The sequence below is a fragment of the Pundamilia nyererei genome, unplaced genomic scaffold (genome assembly GCF_000239375.1).
Source record: "Pundamilia nyererei isolate P.nyererei 1_Seehausen unplaced genomic scaffold, PunNye1.0 scaffold04671, whole genome shotgun sequence".
NCBI classification, from domain to species: domain Eukaryota; kingdom Metazoa; phylum Chordata; class Actinopteri; order Cichliformes; family Cichlidae; genus Pundamilia; species Pundamilia nyererei.
Window position 1 is genome coordinate 236 of NW_005192072.1, and position 1,434 is coordinate 1,669.

The 1,434-nt window shown below is 44.3% G+C and overlaps 1 protein-coding gene across 1 annotated transcript; it reads left to right on the forward strand.

Annotated features, from left to right (window-relative positions):
* Nucleotides 1-257: 257 nt before the first annotated feature.
* On the forward strand, nt 258-1,385 carry LOC102198992 (XK-related protein 8-like; the record flags this gene model as incomplete). The annotated part of the gene is made up of 2 exons (XM_005755908.1): nt 258-636; nt 1,138-1,385. Coding segments are annotated over exons 1-2 (556 nt in total), but the record flags the coding sequence as incomplete, so codon positions are not given.
* Nucleotides 1,386-1,434: the final 49 nt, after the last annotated feature.

Consider the following 1,434-nt stretch of genomic DNA (forward strand, 5'->3'; position numbering starts at 1 on the left):
TGCAATAAAAATACACATTTGTTAAAAATTTCTATTTGTTATTTGTTTGTTTTTACTAGATTTACTTTAGATTTTACTGTAAGCCATTAACTTCTGTGTGGAAATACCGTCAGTTAATGTTAAAGGGGCGGCTGTCAATAGCAGGCGTGTACGTGTGTGAAATACCTCAATGTGCCTTTAAGACGGCAAACATGGGCGGGTCAGACTGTAGGAGGTGTTTTTAAACGCTGAACTTTGGTCGTTGCTTTCGTTTGTGTCAGAACTGCTGCTTGAATCATAATCAGCTGTCAATGTTAACGTGTAGCTGTGTCAGAGGCACGCAGAGAACATGTCAGATACTCGGACCAAGTATAAATACAACGACTGGGACTTCTTCTTCACTTGTGTGGGCCTGCCGCTGTTCTTGCTTGACGTCGTTTTGGATGTACTGGCTGCTGTGTCCTTTTATAAGGAAAGGGCCTACGTGTACCTCGGTGTGCTGGTGCTGTTTCTCCTGGGCTCGTCGCTGCTCACTCAGGCTTACAGCTGGCTTTGGTACAGCTATGACGAGTTTGAGAGGAAGACAAAGGTCGAGAAGCTGCCGTCCCCGAGGCAGCTCAAGCTGCTCCACGTATTTCAGCTGGGAATCTACTTCAGGTAGTTTTTTGTTTTTTTTTAATAATAATAACTATAAGTGCAAAGTGCCTGTTTTTGTTTTTTAAGTAGGTGTAAGCAGGGAATACTTAAGAAGTTCAGCTTATCTAAGGGTGCCACCCTGACCGTCCCATACAGGAAATGCAGACTGACAATCTACGGTTACTACAATGTTGTGCACCTGACTGTCTGCTGTAATAAACTATCCACAGATTACATTTTTGGTTTCGTTTCGCCCTGCTTTATATAAGTCTGTGTGTAAACCCGTAGTTGAGACCTGGGAAATATCTGAAACATGAGTCATGCCTCAGTTTTCTGGTTTACAATAGCTGAGCTGATGAGGTAATGCATCTCCTTCCTGGCTCCATGCTGAGTGGGTGAACCTGATATTATTTGGATTGTAGTTTTCTTCTCTCGTGCATGCTTCCTTAGAAATTCAATGCAGCATATTTGACGGGAGGATTCAGTCTAACTGGTTATGTTTCATATTTTCCTGTTTCGCAGGCATGCAGGAGTCCTGGAAATGGCCGTGCAAAGCTTCTACAAGAAGATCCCCGACCCTGAGAATGGTGCCAGCCGACATACGGGTTCCTCTGCAGATGAACAGGAGCCTGATTCCGAGAGCATAGCCGTGTCGTTGAACCACGATCTGAGCATGTTACGAATCATAGAGACGTTTGCAGAGAGCGCCCCGCAGCTCACGCTCATGCTCACCATCATTCTGCAGCAGGGCTATCCAGATCTTATTACAGGTGCAATTCTTAATGGACACGTGTTCTTTATATCTGTGTGCTTTTTTTT